The sequence below is a fragment of the Lytechinus pictus genome, chromosome 2 (genome assembly GCF_037042905.1).
Source record: "Lytechinus pictus isolate F3 Inbred chromosome 2, Lp3.0, whole genome shotgun sequence".
Lineage (NCBI taxonomy): Eukaryota > Metazoa > Echinodermata > Echinoidea > Temnopleuroida > Toxopneustidae > Lytechinus > Lytechinus pictus.
This window is the reverse complement of record NC_087246.1, coordinates 11,655,826-11,673,261: the sequence shown is the minus strand read 5'-3', so window position 1 is coordinate 11,673,261 and position 17,436 is coordinate 11,655,826. Positions and strand designations below refer to the sequence as shown.

General features: G+C 35.0%; 1 protein-coding gene across 1 annotated transcript; it reads right to left on the bottom strand.

The window, feature by feature from the left end:
* Positions 1-673: 673 nt before the first annotated feature.
* Positions 674-13,067, bottom strand: LOC129254823 (small ribosomal subunit protein mS23-like). The gene is made up of 5 exons (XM_054893355.2): positions 12,630-13,067; positions 6,159-6,320; positions 4,652-4,732; positions 3,874-4,018; positions 674-3,264 (listed from the first exon to the last, which is right to left on the bottom strand). Exons 1-5 carry the CDS (start codon positions 12,674-12,676, stop codon positions 3,175-3,177), a joined length of 525 nt encoding a protein of 174 aa, XP_054749330.1. The 5' UTR covers positions 12,677-13,067; the 3' UTR covers positions 674-3,174.
* Between the last annotated feature and the right edge of the window lie 4,369 nt (positions 13,068-17,436).

Genomic DNA, 17,436 nt, shown 5'->3' with positions numbered 1-17,436 from the left:
GGTTTTCCACATCTGAAACTTTAATATTAGAGAAAGAAAATAGTGTGTTTCTCAACCAAACTGACACTAAATGGCCTATTTCATCTCCTGGTTGCACAAGCACACATGTTTAATGGGCTCTTACTGCACTTGTTTCATTGCAATTTTGGATGAATGCAACTACTATCAAATATTATTCCCTAGATAGTGCAATGCACTTTATGAAAAAAATAGTGCACAGTGCACTGCAATTACATCTAAACTTTCCTCATTCTTCGAAGATAATTGATACAGGAGTTGTGCCTCTGGAACAAAGCACTTAAGCAAACTATAAAATACCACTGGATCATCTGGATGAAAGGCCAAACTACAATTTATCATATCAAATACAGAAAATGGGTTTTCCAGAATTATTATGTACAATCGGAAAAGATTAGAGAATTGAGGATTATATCATCATAACACTTTGTATCACCTTTCAGATTGTATTTCTTTCAACTCCACCCTTTCTCTCCCTCTCTCTCTCCCTCTGCCTACCGACCAACCAATGCCCTTATTTCTCTTGTTAATCCTTTCCCATCCCCCCCCCCTCTCTCTCTCTCTCTCACTCTGACCTTTTACACCAATCTCTTCATATTCTCTTTTCCTTCTGTATCTATATCAGTCAATTATTTATTCATGGAACCTTTACAACTAATATTATGAGTACATGTATTTATTTCTTGTCCATTATTAAATGGAAAATAGTTTTTCAAAACTCTTCATGAGCAACTCATCAATTTTCAAGCAAAAGTTCAGATTTGGTGGGACAAATATCAGCAACCATTGTTTTAAAACATTGTTCAGCTGAGGTGAGGTGAATTGCATAACCTACATGCTGACATATGTATGAACACACTTTCATTGTCATAAAAAAAAACTGTTGACAACACAATGGTGAACTTTGGCTACCATTTGTAAAATTTGCACCCAAATCTGTCACAATCATATTCCTTTCAATAGTGCATCATGTGTACAATTTATGCTCTCTTCCTCCATATTTTCATATACCGGTAAACAGATTCTTTTCCAATATAATTTTCTTCCCTGTTTATTTTTATCTTATCTCTTGATCTAAACTAACCACTGAGCCTTTAGTTTAGTACTATATTGAACTATAGTGCAATAGTCTGTGTTTTCATAAGTGTGAATAAAATGAAAATTACAGAGAGTGGATGAAATACTGATAAGAGCACAATGCTTGTAAAAAGTACTATTACATATATCACTTCTAGTCTTAACCCTATCTAGGCCGGGGTATTTTTGGAGTTCATATGGCTGGGGGGATGGGGGGCCGCCGAGGCCCCCCCTTGAGATCTCAGCCGTTGGCCGCGCGATCGCGCCAAAAAGTTGCACGCAGGTTGTCTTGGACATAATCTACAAGACTGTATAGTAATTTATTTCATGCAAATTGCTATTAAGCGATTATGCTAATTTATGCATAATTAGTATGCGAAATCATACTTTTCCCTCTAACTCCCTAAATAAAGCTCCAAATGGTCCAATTTTTGGTATAAAAACTCTTTTTGGTGTTCCTAGCAAGTGAACAAGAAAAAAAATGCGATATCAGATCAATTTCTTATGTATTTTATTGTTTTTTGCAATTTCTTATGTATTTCCCTGTTTTTTGGACCTTTTGTTTTTCATTGTTTTTTCAATGAAATTTGTTGGGGACTCTTCTGAGATCATAACAGCATAAAATAAATACATTTAGACCAGCAAAACTAAAACTAATCATACATTTATGATTTTTTGTTGTAAACCCATAAACCCAATTTGCATTGACTTTGTACACGAAATCATGTTTTTGAGCAATTTTTGGTCTGACATGCACTTACATATTGTTACGTAATTTCGAAAACCGCGTACCCGGGTGACGCAAAACTGGTCTCAAAAGTTGCGCAAGACTTGAAAGTAAAAAGTCAGCGAGCGGCCCGGTCAAAAAATTTCGCAAGGCGAAAATATTGCGCGAATCGTTGAGGGGGGGGCCTCCAAGGCCCCCCCCCCCGGCATGGATAGGGTTAACTCTTGTTCGAGCAAAATATTCACTTTTCTGTATTTCCCATTATATGTCAATTCCAAAATGAAGTATTAAATCATTTAGATGCCAGCAAATTGAAATGTAACTTCTCACCCAATGATTCTTCCCATCAACACATTTTGTAAATTAGTAATTACATGTATATGTGATGAGTTGAAGATCATATTAGATGAATTTTTACATGAAATAGCAATCAACACTCTATTATCCCCATATGGACACATGACGATGATCAGTCTGGATTACATCTTGTGGATGTCAGTGCTTACTGGGGTCCCATTGCTTACAACTTTACTGTTAATGACACAGTTACTTGTATGGTAACAGGGCTCAAGAGCCAGTTGAATTACAAGTAACTTCAGTGGTGAAGTTACTATAATAGCAATCTTTATGAAGCAGGCCTCAGAGTTTCCTGATTACAAGTTTCTGCTAGATTTAAACAAGCCAAATTGAATAATGTGTACTCTGATCCTCTCCGCTCAGTCAGATGGTAGTATCTCCACTTTGTAACGTCGGTTCGCAATGATCACAATTGTAAAAGTCGCAACATGATCAGCAGTCTCAGGACCCCACACTTTTCTGCAGCTAGGGCAGCGTGACATGAAATTAAAAAAGCTGATCCAGGGGGCCATTTCATTAAGTTGTTCATAAGTTACGCATGACTGGTGACATTTTTTTTGGTGCCAATCACTTTGAATCCCATCAGCTAAAGTGAATTCCGATCTTTATAAAATGATAACTTTTGTAATATGTAAGCATCTGAATAAGAAGTTGATAAATTGTAAATATTATTTATGGTTATAGGAATTTCACTCCCATTGCAAACAATGGGTATCTTATTCAATGCAAGAAGAGTTCATCATTCATGCATTAATATGTGAAGAGTAATGAGTAACTTATGAACAGCTTTTAAGAAACACCATCCAGGTATCTAACAGCTTAATATGGATCCAAAGCATGAAATGATTGAGTTAAGGACAGAGGGATTTCCATAAAGTATCCCAAAGCAACGACTCTTGACTTGCATCACTGAGAATCCAAAATAGCTGGCACTTTAAAAGAGTTCCTCACTTTACAAGAGCATAAAAATCCATTTTTTTCTCTTCGTATTCGTATCATCTAGTTTGTGGGCCTTCTTTTGTTAAGGCATCTTGTAGGAGTTTTGCTAGGCCACTAATCTCTGGCTTCCGTTCTTGTGATGAAGTCTGCAAAATCAGAGGAAAATGAATAGTTGGAAAATATAAATTACCAGTAATGCTAATGACTCTTCAAAATAATTTGCAAAATCAAGAGGAATGTCTGCCTATGTGGCACAATAAAATATCCTAAATATTGCATTGTTTTGAGCCAAAGTCACCATGGTGTAAATTTAATAATCACAAAAGATGCGAGTACAGGAGCTATCAAACAAAACTTTAAAGTGCTAGCATACTATCCAGATACATAATAAGCATGATTCTTGGACCATTTTGTGGACATCAAAAGCTTCAGCGTGTATTACAGCAATAGAAATTATCAAAAAGGGTGGTTTGGTTAGACAAGAAACTTCTTGAGTAACAGGATGTATAACAATTAAAAGTTTCAATATTGGTCAACATTCATTTTACAAAAAAAAAATGTATTGATATGTCAAAAATTCAAACAGGGTTTAAATAATCTTGATTTATTTTCTTCTTCTTCTTCTCAATAAGTACAGGCCACCGTCTGGAGTATTGTCGTACAGTTGTAAATTTATAAATAACATGGAAAATAAACTAGTTTGGGGCAATGGTTAGCAGTTACATTAATTGTGCTCATTCTTGTATTTGACTTGCCTCTTTCCTTGTTTGCTTTCTTGGCATCCCTCGTCTCTGTAATCTGATTCCTTCAGCTGCTAAAGCTTGCTCTGTTGCAATCATGAGATCTTCATCACTTAAACCTTCATTCTTAGTCTCCAAATCTTGGTAAGTCTGAATGAACCTACAGATGTCGAGACAATTTCGAGGATAAAATCAAAATGGATTCACAACTATCAATATAAAATCAAATAAGTTAGTTTCAAAAACTTCTTTTTTCTGTAATAATTTCTGACAAAACCAATAATTAACTGAACCTATCTCAGTTAATATTAGACAGAAATTTACAAATCTACTCAAATCACACATACGAAAATAAAAAATGAAATAACAATAAACAGTGCTTGTATAGCGCATTATCACACTATGATTATAACATTTCTATGCACTCCCAAAGGACTTTGATATTATTACCCGGATGAAATGAGTTACATAGTGTTGTTACTTAATGCAGGAATGAGGACTTCTGAAGTTCACGCAAATATATATTGTGCAGACTCAATATATCAATGCATCATGACCTTATGGATTGAAATAGATAAGCACTAACACGGCTAAGCTCACAATATTTTAGGATCATCAACAGGGAACACTTTTTATATGGTATACACCTCCCTAAAATGAGTTTTTCCAAGCACTGAAGTGATACAGACATCGATGTCAAGACATTACTGGCGCCGCCCAGTCCTAGGTGCAAGTTATAAAAGTCTTTATATTGCTTAAACTTCCCCTGCCTTTAATGTTTAACTATACTGACCTGCTGCAAACTGAATCCTTGACTGCTGAATGTCTTGTCAAGTCTATGGTTTGCTGGTTTCCATATGTCTGGTAGAATTTTCTGTATACATGAAATATAATTCAAATGAGCACAATATAATATATATCTCATAATTTAAATATGTGGCTAGTCATTGCAATGTAAGATTAATGGACAGGAATTACATGAGAAAAGTTGGTTCAATTCACAATTAGTTAGTACGCATTGTTTGGATTCTGAACATCCAAAATTGACAGCACACTGTCATTCAAACAAAAGTAATTCAATTTACGTTAGTTTTTGTCTACATCTGATGAGAAATTTCATGTCCCTGACACTCCTTTGTACTTATTATCAATTGAGTTTCCAAATATAAAGTTCCAATACAGAAAGGCTAAATAAAAATGGTCAAGAACAGGTATTATGGTTATTGAAGAATCTTTAAAGTGAAATTACAATAAAGTTTTACCAGTATATCAATATATAGCATAATTTATATTGAAAATCGTACCGGTAGTATATATATTACCCAGGTTATACCTGCAGCTGGCGTTTCCATTAATATTCATATCATATACTCCTGAAGCTCTATTCTCCAGGTCATTTTTAAGACTAGTTCTGGAGTGATACTAAGCAAACCATTAGCACGTATGTAATTCTTATATGCATGCTAGTGGCATCAGAATATAACAAGTTCACGACACAGTGTATTCCATTTGCACATTGAGCTAAATTGCCAGGTATACATTTGTTGTGCAAGGGTTAGTATACTATTAAAAAACCTCATACCACACAAAAAAGTACCAGTACTTACAGGAAAATAAACCCTTGAAACCAGAACACAAATTAGTACAGAAAAATTAAAGGAACACATCTATGAAAGTTTAAGAAAATTTGAAAAAAAATATAAGATAGTTATGACCATTTGAATATTGAGATTACTGATGTTATGGAATCCTCCTATTCGCAATGTAACCAAGATGTGTGATGTCACATTTGAAACAACTCTCCCATTAGTTTGGTACATAATAAACTTAAATTATCACTTTTATCAAGCCTATCCCCAAGGGATCAAATGTTCTTTTCATAGGAGGACATGTAATAACATTAAACCAAGTATTAAACAAGGCATTAAACAAAGTACATTATGAACAAAGAGTTTGTACTTGGTACCTTTTTTTACAATGATAAAAAATAGATGTTTTGTGATATATTTTTAATGTTAAAAAGATAGAGTTGTTCATGTGTGACATCACAAATCTTGGTCATATTGCTAATGAGAATATAGTATAGTGATCAACATTCAAGTGCTCATAACTTTCTCAATGTTTGTCTAATCAAAACTTTATTGATCTGATTTATATGCTTTGATTTTTCTACTTTCAGACAACTTCTTTCAAGGATTCATTCTCCATTGACGTTTTTCCTATAGAGAACATGTCCAATTATATGTTTTTCATTTCTGACTTGCTTACTCTTTGACTTTCAAAGTTATTAAAATACTTACGCCCTTTGTTTGTCTTCTGGATAAATAAGTTCCTTCAGAGGTTCTGGAGAGATTGGCTGTTTGAAAGTTGGCTCATCTCTAGGGGGAAAGGTTGCCATTACATCATACCAAAGTGGTTTGTCCATTTCTTTCATGACACCAGCTCTCATCAAATCTCGAACCCTGAAAGAAAAGTTTAAACAATCAATTAAAAATACACATTTAATACTTACAATAAAATAAGTGCCAGGTCACAATACATACCAAATTAGGTAAATTTATATTGTTTTACTTAGGCCAAAGTTGGGTCATACTTGAATCCAACCAATGCAATCAGGTTCTGGTAACAGCGTTTTTATCAAATAGGAATCAGAAGCACAATGCTGATAAATATATCTGAGAATAAAACCTATTTTTATTTCCTTATAGCTATCTCACAATATCGAAATTCAAATTCTATCAATGGAATTTAATTCTGGAAGTTGGATTAGTGTCATACTTTCTTTTTTCATTTTCTTGTCCTAGCTCATTCCTTTTGACATATCCTGTAAACCATGTTCATCATTTAATGCACTTTTATTTGCACAGTGGATGCAAGCCATGCAGGTAAATTATGAACCAACTTGTACTTCCAAGATTGCATACAATCACAGTCTGCAGAAACAATAATGCACAAAATGAAAACCTTACCCATAAGGGACTTCTCAATTCATGCTCGTGGTGCGCAATTAAGCCACACTTGCTTGGGTCACAACTAACCAGTTTACATTTTCAGTTGAGGAAAACCCTGGTAAATATTATAAAGTATTAATAGGTGCATGCCCATGTTCTTTTCATTTCTGCTTTAACAAAAAAGCGAGTTGGACAAAATTAAAAAATCTTGTGGAATGAAATTTCAGCGAGTGTACACAATTTTTGATGGGAGAGCTGATTTGCATGTTGCAGAAAGTTCTTTATATTTAGTGGCATTGCATGCTATTTTTAGTTTAAAAAATGTTAAGCATATGAACTTCAATTATTGATGATCATTTGACATTGTAAATTGTGAGCTCCATGAATGTGTAGTTGTTTCATTATCAGGACAATGCCACTGCCGCTGAAGTGCTACTGTTTGGCAGCGTGATTGATGATTATGACCCCTTATCCTGGCCTGGGCTATGGGGCTAATTGAATTCAGATTCAGTGCGCCGTGCCACATCACGCAGGGAGATCAGAGACTTCTTGAAATCTTAAAAGAATCAGGAAAAAAAGTTTGTAACATTCGAGAGTTTGTGAAATAAGAAAAATAATGGTGCTTAAATCATCTCATTGTTTGAAATATTGATGGAGATATTTTAAATCAAAGAGGAACGGATTTTGTTATGTAAAAATTATTGAAGGCTTGTTTTATTAGGGAATCGGAGTATGACATTTTTAAGGAATCCAAACAAATTTTGTACCATTGGAAAGCTTGTAAAAATATTTAAAAATTATAAATGGAGATCATATCCAGTTATGTTTATAAATCTATGAAGCTGTTTCTCCTTTTATAATGGGGGGTGGGGTGTCCGAACACTTTTGAAACAACCAGATTTTGGATTACAAAAAAAAAAGAATTATAAAAGGATTTCTATTGAGTAAACGTTAGATTAGTTGTAACATCGTCTTCAATTTTGTTCTAAATAATATTGCCTAAAAATAAATCACTGTACTAAAAATCGATAAACTTTTCCTCAAAATGCAGCATTTTTCATCAAATCCCAGAATCGTGTGCAAAGTGAATGGGTGCGCAGACATGGGGTACCATTTTTTTTCCCAAGAAAATATATAAATCTAGATCTAGGCCTAATTCTTTCAAATTTTTATGAGATATTTGGTACACTTAACTTACTCATAATAACATAAGGAACATTATCAACTGAAAGATTTTGTGAAATAAAAAGAAATTCATGTTAAATCTTAAATCAAATCGTTTGGTGACTTAGGGACCACCATCATAATCTTGTCAAGTAGATATAGGCCTAATTTCTTTTTTTAATGTGATATTTTATGTATGGCAGTGAGTCCAAACTTCGCGTGCGTTCATACCTCGCGGATGGTCATTATCTAAAAAACTAGCCAATATCCTTAAAATCTGACATCATCAACGTGAAAAGCAACCTAAAATTACCCTAAGTTTCTTTAGGATGAGTTCAGTATTCATGAAAATATTGACAAAAGATCTGCAAATTTGTCACCATTAGCGCCTGTTCCGAAGAAATCTGAAATTCTCAAGAAGCATCATGATATCATCATTTTGCTAGAAGATATCATCACAAATGTGATTTCAATGTGGTACTGACTGATTCTATAGCATTTTATCGCCAATCTGTGATAAATATTTCACCTTTTGAGCTTGAATTTTTGTTTAAATCTCCACAAAAACTTTAGTCTGCGAAGTTAGGTCACACTTTTTCGGAATGGTTTTCTAGCACAGCACGCATTTGTCGATCAGAATAGAATTTTGAGATCACGATACCGGCGAAACCCCTTGACCTACTTCTAGGTATATTACAACAAAAGCGCCCTCTAGGTGCATTCTGAATGAGGCATTGAGTGTGCTGCCTATAATTGCAGGCTGACTGTGGGGGCATTGCTTTGTATTGTGTTTGCATGTGCAAGGAAAGGTTATTTCCCATGACATTATTGTTTTTACAGTTGAATGTTTATGGCAGCTGTCTAGACTTGAAAAAAATCTCACTTGGTGATCTTGCGACTCTGTGCGCTACTAGAACTTTGGCCTTGCTTTCAACCTCTTGCTATTCATATTTACAGGTATCATCCCACTCTAAAAGGTATTCATTCCGATAGCACAACATTTAAACTACATCCTGGTGAAATTTGAAAGAAATCTACTGACGCTAAGTGTGTTTTTTATGTCCCTGTTTCAGCGGCGTCTGTAATTTTTGGGTGTGTTGTTGGGCACTTCCATATGCCAATGTATGCGCATTGTTGTTTTCTATTAGTGCACTTTAGTCCCAATTAAGGTCACAACTTTTGCTTTCAAAAACAAAGGAATACATAAGAATTGAATAGGCGATTTTTACGAACTTAAAACTACCATAACTTTCTTGTTACTGGGGTTATTAAAATGAATGAGGTATTAAATGAAAGGTCTTGATGAGCTCTAAATGATGCTACATGTATGAAGCAAACACCTCATTTCTCAAATTTATTTTTTTGTAAAATACCTACTACTTCCCATCTTTGTCAATGATAGTTTACGATCTTGCCGTCAATACCGTAAACTATGGTATAATAGCATGGGGGAATTGTGCTGACTACTGGCAGCTGGCAGCCATCTGTTTCAAGGAGTTTTTAAACAGACAGCTCGCGATCGTGGAGCCGCCATTAGGCCTTTAGGCTTATTAGAGCCAGGGTTAACAATCCAAAATCCCCCCGACGGGCTCATCGACTTTTGTCTTTATTTCATGAAAAATATATAAAAAGAACTGGACCAAAATAAAGATTATTATTCCTTGGCCTGAAATGCACCGAAATGGGAAAAAATAAGCTTACTAATAGAGAAAAAAAACAGTGACTAACTACAGACTACGCTGTCGCGCGACTCCCACTTCCCTGGTCATCATTGACATTGGTCATGATCTACCTCGGGCGAAGTTCGTGCAGGCCCCACTCCACTTCACTACCGCTCCACCTACCCGAACTTCGAGACGGTGAACTCGATCGGATATTCCGAGTGACAAAGGTGGGATCAAAAACTGGTTTATTGTAAAAATTAAAGAAAAAAAATATAATGAGAAAGAAAAATAGCTTAATTTCTTACTCTTCACCCTTATTTCACTCCGTGTTTGGGCCAGTATCAAATTCCTCACACGTATTATTCACGGCCGATTTCAAAACATTGTATGCGCGTATTGAGTGGACCTTCCTAATAGCAACACTGATGTGTGTACTGCCCTCTACGTTCTATAGCATTTTGTCGTCAATCTGATATAAATATCTCACCTTTTGAGCTTGAGATTTTGTTTAAATCTCCTCAAAATCTTTGGTCCGCGAAGTTAGGTCACACTTTTTCAAAACGGTTTTCCAGCACAGCACGCATTCGTCGATCGGAATAGAATTTTGAGATTGCGATACCGGCGAAATCCCTTGCCCTTGGGCTTGGCTTGACCAACTTCACATTTTTGTCAATGATTTTAATTTAGTTTACGATCTTGCCGTCAATGTGGTAACTATTTCTTAAATTGGTTTTGCATAAATTGTGAATATTTTGTGAACAAATTTAAGCCTGAAGAATATTTTTGAAAAGTCCGCGAAGTTTGGACACCCCATCATTCATAAAAATCATAGTTCATATGATGGGGTGTCCAAACTTCGCGCACTTTTCAAAAATATTTATCAGGCTTAAATTTTTTCACAAAATATTCATAATTTATACAAAACCAATTCAAGAAATAGTAACCACATTGACGGCAAGATCGTAAACTATAAAATCATGGACGAAAATGTAAAGTAGGTCAAGGGGATTCGCCGGTATCGCGATCTCAAAATTCTATTCCGATCGGCGAATGCGCGCTGTGCTGGAAAACCGTTCAGAAAAAGTGTGACCTAACTTCGCGGACCAAAGTTTTTGTGGACATTTAAACAAAAACTCAAGCTCAAAAAGTGAAATAATTATATCAGATTGATGGCAAAATGCTATAGAATCGGTTAGTATCACATTTAACTCACATTTTTGATGATTTCTGCTTGCAAAATGGTGATATCGTGATGCTTGTTGAAAATATCAGATTTCTTCAAAACGGGCGCTAACGTAGCCAGGCGGCTTCTAGAGAGTGAAAATCATTTACTAACGTAAGGTCACTCTCATACGAAGCCATGGCTTCCTTCATATATGGTGAGACTACCACATATCGACCACCTCTTTTGAAACCGACCACCTTGCGCGCGTTAAAATTATTGCGTATTACAAACGATACGCGCGGGAGAGTAGGCGCAGTGTCCATAGAAACGGTATGAATCGATTTTACGAGAAAAAAAGAAGCAACAAAAAGTAAAAATTTAGTAGAATTAATCAAAATTGTATTGACCAAACCCAAATCCTGCTGAAAAACCAAGAAATCCGATAGGAAACGGCTTTAGAACAAATACCCGTCGTCAATCGTCGAATCATGTGCTGGAGCTCGCACTGGAAGTAGTGAGACGATCATTTAGCATGTTGACATCATAGAAATGATTTGGAAGAGTAAAAATATTTCGCCACCGCGACAAGAATCGGCCGTAAACTTAGTGTATCGCGGGTGGTCGGTTTCAAAAGACGGGTGCAAATGAGCAAATGGAAAATCGTCGCATTCGTTGATCGTCGATATATACGCGGATTGAATCGGAGTCGCCGAGCGAAACATGGGAATCTGATCTGCTCAATTTTCTGCACAAATGAGACGAAAACTTGGTAAAATTGATGAATATTTTCGCAGATACGATGCTTAGAAGATTAGGTGGTCGATAAGGGGTACTTCCAACCATACTTGCGTGTGTACCACCAAAAAACCTGAAACTTTCGCCCCCGAGATTTCTACTTTCTTTCTAAAAGATCTAGCCCTAAATCATGTACATGGGATAAAACTTCATTTCCGACATTTCTACGCTCTCGTTGTTATTTTTGAACAAGAATTCATCAAAAAAATGAGAGAAATATTGTGTAAAGACGGAAGAGACTTGCCCGATGTTTACGCCGCCATCTTGTTTCCTATTGTTCTTCGCCAACGTTACAGACGCGTGCGTCGGGTAACGTTGGGGAAGAACAATAGAAAACAAGATGGCGGCGTAAACATCGGGCAAGTCTCTTCCGTCTTTACACAATATTTCTCTCATTTTTTTGATGAATTCTTGTTCAAAAATAACAACGAGAGCGTAGAAATGTCGGAAATGAAGTTTTATCCCATGTACATGATTTAGGGCTAGATCTTTTAGAAAGAAAGTAGAAATCTCGGGGGCGAAAGTTTCAGGTTTTTTGGTGGTACACACACAAGTATATGAAGGAAGCCATGGCTTCGTATGAGAGTGACCTTACGTTAGTAAATGATTTTCACTCTCTAGAAGCCGCCTGGCTACGCTAACGGTGACAAATTTGCCGATCTTTTGCCAATATTTTCATGAATACTGAACTCATCCTAAAGAAACTTACACCAAAGGGTAATTTTAGGTCGCTTTTCACGTCGATTACGTCAGATTTTAAAAATATTGGCTAGTTTTTTAGATAACGACCGTCCGCGAAGTATGGACACGCGCGAAGTTTGGACTCACTGCCATACATTGAATGAAAAAATGCACACACAGCATCAACAAACACCAAACTTAGATTTAAACAAGTGGGACTGGGATTTTTTAGAACCAGCTCTGCCTCTGACTCTGCTCTTCAGCTCAGTGTCCTTATTCATCATGTTCATCGCAGATCTCGACGATAATGTAGCAGAACATAGATCATAATCGAAAATGGAATTGACTTACCTTGTGAAAATTGTTCCAAGCTTTTCTAAACGACTCAGGCTCGTCATATTTCCCTTTCAAAGTCGTGTCACCTCTAGTTACGATATCAATGTAGTCTGGAGGCACAGACTTAAATTTGACAAGTCTGTAAGTTATGTCTAGGATATGGAGACTACAGATTCCAAAGTCCAATTGGCCTCAAAAAGAAGTTTTGTGTCTTCCATCACAAGCTAAAATACATATTCTGGATAGACCGTGATAAAGCTAATTTTGTGACAGATTTTGACAATAAATGTATATCCCAACAAAATGATATCATATTGTTTACCCTTTAGTTAGTACGACAATACGCCAGACGGTGGCCTGTACTTATAGAGAAGAAGAAGAAGAGGAGTTATATATTTATGTGATCTGCATGCAAAATGGGTAAAGCAGCCACAGTGAATCTCTGACTTCAGCAGAGATTCCTACCCAATATATACACATGCATAGAATAATTGTTACAGCTGACTCAGGAAAATTAGGCCGATCATACAGATCCGGGTCGTGGGCTGGGGGGGGGGGGTACTTACGAATAATGACAGTTTTGGTATGTGTGGCCCTTTTCATGTCTTACCAGGCGTGCCAGCGATTCCCAAGCATAACATTTCCACGGCCCCTTTTTTCATCGACCAGCCTGTTCTCCCTGGCCTATATAAGCCCTGATCATTTCCCCTCATTTGGCTTCAGTCCTCGAGACCACCAGTTCCCAACATGCCCAGATAACCCCATTTGTAGGGCCATTAAACTTGTTAGTTTTAATTTATAAGCCCCTCATTTCATAAGCAACTTCCATTAAAGGGTATGTTGAGGTCACTCACCCTGCCCTTAATTTCCAAACCCGAGTTACATTACAGCAAACACACATTTCAAGCTGCAGGCATGTTCAAATATAAAAAGGGGATTACTTCCCCCTTATTTTAAATATGTTTACCCTCAACAACACCATCCACTCTTATCCAACATGGAACTCCACAAGTTTTCATTTAACAAATACAAAACTAATAATAGCACACAAATCATTTAGACATTATGGTGCAGATTTATGGAATGATCTATCACATGACAGTCATGCAACAATTCCTTCAAAGCTGTTCTGAAGAATCCAACCAACTAATAATCCATCCCCCCCAACACTAGCACACTCACACTTGCACTTTTATTCATATCAACATTATAATTATACCTTTATCATACCATTCTCAATTAATATCTTAATTAGAATATGTTTATCATTATGTTGTTTGCATTATGTAATGTTAAAAATGATTATACTTGTATATACTTTTGTTATTGGAATGTAGATATAAGACAAAATCAAAATTAAATTAAATTAAAATTAAAACAACTGTTATGAGCCGGCCAGGTAGGGGCAGAACCGAAATCTAAATCAATTAGTTACTCAATCAATTAACACGTACAGGGTAATCTAAATCTGAAAAAAAGTCAAATCAGCAAGAAATTACAAGTGAGAAATAAATCAAATGATTATTTTTCAGTCAGTCATTTTAAATATGTCTGCACGAATTTGATTTTTTTTCTTCCTGGATGTTTTAACCATATATGAACAATATTAAACACAACACAGATCAAAGTTCAAGATTTTTTTTTTAAATCAGCCCTTTGTACTGTAAAACTATGTCTTTCATCTATCAATTGTACATTCTACATAGCCACAAACACACACATAAATTTGAAAAGCTCTTTGATTCATTGATACATATGCTGGTGTTTGGACTGGCTGAATATATATATTTTCAAATGAATTAATATTCTTTGCATTTTTAAGCAAAACAAACAATATGCATTGACCATGACAATAGCAGTTCAAGGTCATTTCGTTCTAGCAAAAATTTGAAAGCTCCCCCCCCCCAAAAAAAAAGGTCCTCACTTGGGTATGAATGACAAATTCCCCATAAAAATATTTTTGGGGTCTCTCAAAATGGGGGGGGGGGGGGGGAATTAAAGGCCGGATGTACCCCAACCTGGATCTGCCAGTGCAAATAGACAAATGTTCCAAGACTATAGCTATTTAAATAAAGAGTGTTGTATCTTCTGGGTTTTGCTATTTCTCTACGTAGGACTATTATCACAGCATCTCATAAATATATCATCATTCAGCAAAAAAAAGACATATTTCGCGATTTCATTCATGAAGTTATAGCATTTATTTACAATTCCTCGCATCATGATCACATTCCCTGCCTTTATAACTATGATATACAACATACAAGTGAATGATGAATTAGCTGTTGTCATACTATAGAAACTTTAAAATGAATATTATATTCATTTGCTTCAGTTTATGCAGCTAGGCATAAATAACATAATATATGAGGCTGAGCTGCATGGGCAGATTAAAAAGAAAATCAATTGGGAGGTGGGGGGGGGGGGGGTCCTTTAAAACAAGCACAAAAAAATTGGTTTTAACAGCTGGAAAACCAAGAAGTATTATGGCTCACAAATTGAAAGGAAATGTATTGATTTATGGGGAGATTTTTCCCAATCAAACTTGTCAATAATAGTTATTACATTACATATTTTATATTACCTTTAACAATCGTGCTCTCTTTACTTCAATTGATTGTCCAATGTCAAAAAGATTAAAATGACAAGAGCATCATACATGAATGAGATTATTCACAATATTGTTATTTTCTAGGTCACAGACATTACAAAAAAATATAAAAATTAACAGAATGTAAATTATTTTTTACCAGAACTGAAGAAAAGTAGATACTATAACCATTTCCTACATACATGTATCTATTGCATTGCATTTGATTTGACACTCTGTTTTACAGTTCTATGGAAGATATGTTATAATTTCGTATTGTATTTTTTATGTTGGAAATAAATTTGGATTTTGATTTGAAATACAGATTTGAACAGTTTATTTTGCAGATAAAAATTCCTGTAATCACTTTGTTACATCAATAGACTTAATAAAAAAGACCCTGTCATATTGAAAGATGGATTAAAGCATGTTCTCCTTATTGGATTTTTTTCTTTCTCCTCAATTGCAACACTGATAAATAATCCATTGTCATCAGATATTTTTAATGATAAATCATGATCATCCCAAAGTTTAATTGAATCTCAAACAGACAAATTATACATATTTCCTGTTGTTGAGGGGAGGTATGTGAGGAAAAGGTGTGAAATCAAACACTGCACCTCATCCTTGAAATACAACTTTCTGAATGTCAATGAGGATTTAAAATTTGCCATTTCATGCATTACATACATACTTAATTAAGTTGGAGTGAAATATACTCAATCCTAGTATTGGGTTATATGAATACATTCTTGTTTACTGAGAACACTTATTAACACTGTACACATTACATTACCTTATAAACATGCATGTTCCCTCTTCATCTAATTAGTAAAAAAAAAAAAAATCAGATTTAGGAACTTTTTATTACCCTATGCATGACTTCAGGTGATATTTGACAGCAATTGCTTTTAGGATTGATATTTCCAACAGCTAAGAGGTGGTGTACACAAGGTAAATCACTCGGGCTAAGAGAATGATGTCAAGGTTCATATGGTACTCTGGCAAGCACAGCTTCACTTGAAAAATCCTATGTGCTTATACTTTTCTCAATATGCAGGAAAAAAAATCATTGATTATGATCAGACAAATTAATAAAGTGCCAAATGACCAACAGTGGTCAAAATCATAAATTGACAGTTTCTATATTTAATGTCATGTTTGTGGTTGCCGGCTAAAACATTCTTAATTCATCATTTGGGAGATTATAACATTATTGGATCACATTAACTGTCAGCTTACTATACACTTTTAACACAAATACACTTCTTACGTTGATAAAAAATAGCAAATTGAATATTTTATTTTTGTTCCTATTATTCACAAATTTGATCTACATATTCAAATAGATTTACACCAAATACATGTAAATTTTATGATTTTCAAAGCTATTTCAAAAGCGTGAATACATGCATTTTCTGACCACTTGAATAAAACAAATGTTAGAGCTCAGTGATGGTTTTGGAAGGACCTTAACTAAGATTGGTTAGAGTTTCAAGTTTTTAGCTTGTCAGTAGATATATAGCTTCAGAAATGAGAAGCAAAATATGCTGATGTTAACAATTCTTTTGGGCCTAAACGCCCTAGATATAAACAGAAGCCAGACAGGTGAAGAGAAAATAGACAAATCTCTTAGATTAAACCAAATGACATACTGGTACTAGCCTAAATGGCCATTAGACCAAATGATATGAGGATCTTTTTTTAATAACATTAATAGATGAGGTATAGTATTTCAAGTACTAAAATCACAATAATATCAGACATAGTTGATTATTAGACACAATCCTTAGTTCTTTACAAGTTTCAATTTTACTGTTGAATCTAGCTACTCCTCTACAATATCATAATAATACAAATCACTGGAGTCATTATGATATCTAACTACCAACACAATCACAAACAATGCTATTTCATTTTGTAACATCAAAGGGTACAAACTACACATTGTCAAACAAAAATTACCAAGTAAATGCTAAGAAGGAAAGACTATTTTTCAGCTGAATTTACATGCGTTGCAAGAAAACCACATGCACACAGAAAACATTCAATTATATAGAAAAACACATAAGTATGGACTTGAAACTTGTCCAACGTATACCATGGTTGTCATATTCACACAAATTGGGGACAATACATACTTGTATTGCTATAAATATTTATATATAGACACATTTCTTATATATACAAAAGAAAACTATATACATTCTAAATTGCACTTTGAAAGTTCTT